At 36.9% G+C, this 2,500-nt stretch overlaps 1 protein-coding gene across 2 annotated transcripts in view; it reads right to left on the reverse strand.

Moving 5' to 3' along the window:
- The window catches only part of sud1 (Prolyl 3-hydroxylase sud1), an 11,227-nt gene that overhangs the window by 7,178 nt on the left and 1,549 nt on the right, over positions 1-2,500 (reverse strand). For both annotated transcript variants that reach the window (XM_086533231.1, XM_086533232.1), the window contains exon 2: positions 521-1,683. In XM_086533231.1, coding sequence (XP_086389357.1) covers positions 521-1,622 — 1,102 coding nt within the window. In that variant the 5' untranslated portion in view covers positions 1,623-1,683. The remainder of the gene's footprint in view (positions 1-520; positions 1,684-2,500) is intronic.

Genomic DNA, 2,500 nt, shown 5'->3' on the forward strand with positions numbered 1-2,500 from the left:
GAAGTCAAAAAAAGTTTTCGACATTATATTTCTAACTTTTCTGTAATCACAATGAATAAGTAAGTTTCCAAGATTTAGAACAGTGGTTCCAAAACTATCTTACACCCCCTTTCTGTTACTAGCAGATCTGCAAGCCCCACCCCCTCTTTTTTGTATTTTTTATGAAATTTCTTGTATTTATATCTCAGCATTGTTTACAAAACCAAGGGTTTTTGCTTGAATTACAATGATTGAAGCAAATAATACACGTTGGCGAGCTGAATTGTTGCGACAAATCGCTCAGCAGAGCCTGTGTGGTTGGTATCATTGACGTGTCTACAACAAGTGACGAGAGCTAACTTACTAGAAAACGGGTTGGGGTGACTGATAGGATTATACTTTGCACATATGTACAAGCAGATACTTATTCATGGAATTATTTCTTTATTCTTATTAAACAACAATTTCTGAGCCCCCTAGTTTGAGAACCACTGATCTAGAAGTAAAAAATGTACATTACAAAAAATACATGTAAACCCACCTTTCTTCAGAGGTAACCCATCTTCTGTCCAATGCTTCTTGATCTCATTTTTGTTGGATAAATTGCTGTATGCAGTATTTAAGCTCACTGCTCTATTAATAGGCTTATTTTTATTTTTCTTCTTCTTTTTAGCTGGAGTCCCCATTTCCCCCTTTGGTTTTTGTGGCTGGGGGCTCTCAGGTTTTGAGGTTACAACCTTTGCTTTCTTTACTGGAGGTTCGTTGTCTTCTGCTACCTTGAGGTCTTGCACCCCATCTGCTTCTGTGTTATTTGAATTGATTTTATTCTGCCTTTTCTTCTTCCTTTGCTCCCTTTTCCTGCTGTTCCTTCTCGCATTTTTCTTTGTTTCCTTATTCTTGCTCTCCTCTTTCTGTTTCTCACTGCTTGCAGCAGGTACATCAGTTGGATTATCAACAGTACCTCTATCAGCATTAATTTTCTTTTCTTTGCTAGATGCTTTGTCATCCTCATCCTGTTCTGCCATTTTCACATCCATTTGAATAGCTTTCTTCGCCTTCCTCCTGTTCTTCTTCTTTTTCTTGGCTTTCACCGGCATAGCTTCATCATTTACCTTCTCCAATTCCTTCTTTCCCTTGGCCTCCATTGGTATATCCTCACCATTAACCTGCTTAATTTTCTCCTCTCCCTTGGCTTTTACTAAATCAGTGGTATTTTTATCATCATTTGACTTCAATTTCTTTTTCTTTCCCTTGGCTTTTTGTGGATTTACCTGTGTGTCTGTTCCAACTTTAGGAATATCAGCTTGAGCCTCAGCTGACTGCATCCCATCAATAGGATCACCTGCACTGTTTGCTCTTTTTCTTTTCTTACCCTTCTTCCTCTTCTTCTTTATCTGCTTAGTCTCCTGGGTTGCTCCATTTGTAACATCTGTAACATCTGTAACAGCTGTAATTTCTTTGGCATCTGTAACATTTGTAACAGCTGTAACTTCTTTAACATCTGTAACCTTCTTCTTCTTCTTACTCCGAAGCTTCTTTCTCATCTTCACTACATGCTGTCCATCAGTGCTTGCTGCATTGTCAGAAGTCTTCTCTTTAACTTCTTTGTCCAAGTTAGCATCCTCTGCTTTTATTTCCTTCATTGTTTCCTTGTTTTGTTTTTTGCTAGATGAGCTATCTATTTCTGTGATTTACAGCATTCTTCTACGGTAAGAAAAAAATATAGATGAGAATTATATCATGAAACACAATGCAACACTAATAAGTTTCTTTGTGAAAATCATCTACTGAAACACAATCAAGTCTAATTGTAAAAGAACCAAAAAACTCTGGCAGAAATATCTTAATAGCGGTTAGTTGTAGTTGGAGAATGCCGTCTTGAGGAAACCTGAGCATAGTTGTTTCCTCAAGGGTGCTACCTGTTCTAAAATTCATAAAACACTGATTCTCAAAATAACTAAAAAAATCAGACATTAAGCTTTCTGTGACAGGCTTTTTTCACGTGGTCTGACCACTTTCATGTTGCATTTTCCCTTTTGTTGAAATTAAGCTATTTTTCTTACAGTGGGTAACTTGGGCATCATATCATGTATAGACACATATCAAACAAAAGTCTAGATAATAAAATGTCCAGGCCAGGCTGAACATCTTAAGGTGTGGCCCATCTTGGAAGGGATGAATGGAAAATATGGTTATTTACCTGTAAATCTTCATCATTTCATGATAAAAACATTAAATTTGATGAAAATGAGAACTAGGGAGAACTAGTATAACAAGTCATTAATAGCAAGTCTTCACCAGGTCACACTTCATGTCACTTGCTCTGGCAAGCCAATACAAAAATGGATTCTTGAGAGCTGAATGAGGATGAGGAGATGCTATAAATGATTGAATGATCTAAAAGAAGACTGCATAGCCTGTATGATCTTGATCTCTGCACATCTATAGCATTATATATCAGAGTAAGGACTTTGAAGGATGATAATGAGGTTTAAGATATAAACAAGACATGGCATTCCAA

Source organism: Penaeus japonicus, unplaced genomic scaffold (assembly GCF_977035675.1).
Source record: "Penaeus japonicus unplaced genomic scaffold, GWHDUDI00000001_assembly GWHDUDI00000039, whole genome shotgun sequence".
NCBI classification, from domain to species: domain Eukaryota; kingdom Metazoa; phylum Arthropoda; class Malacostraca; order Decapoda; family Penaeidae; genus Penaeus; species Penaeus japonicus.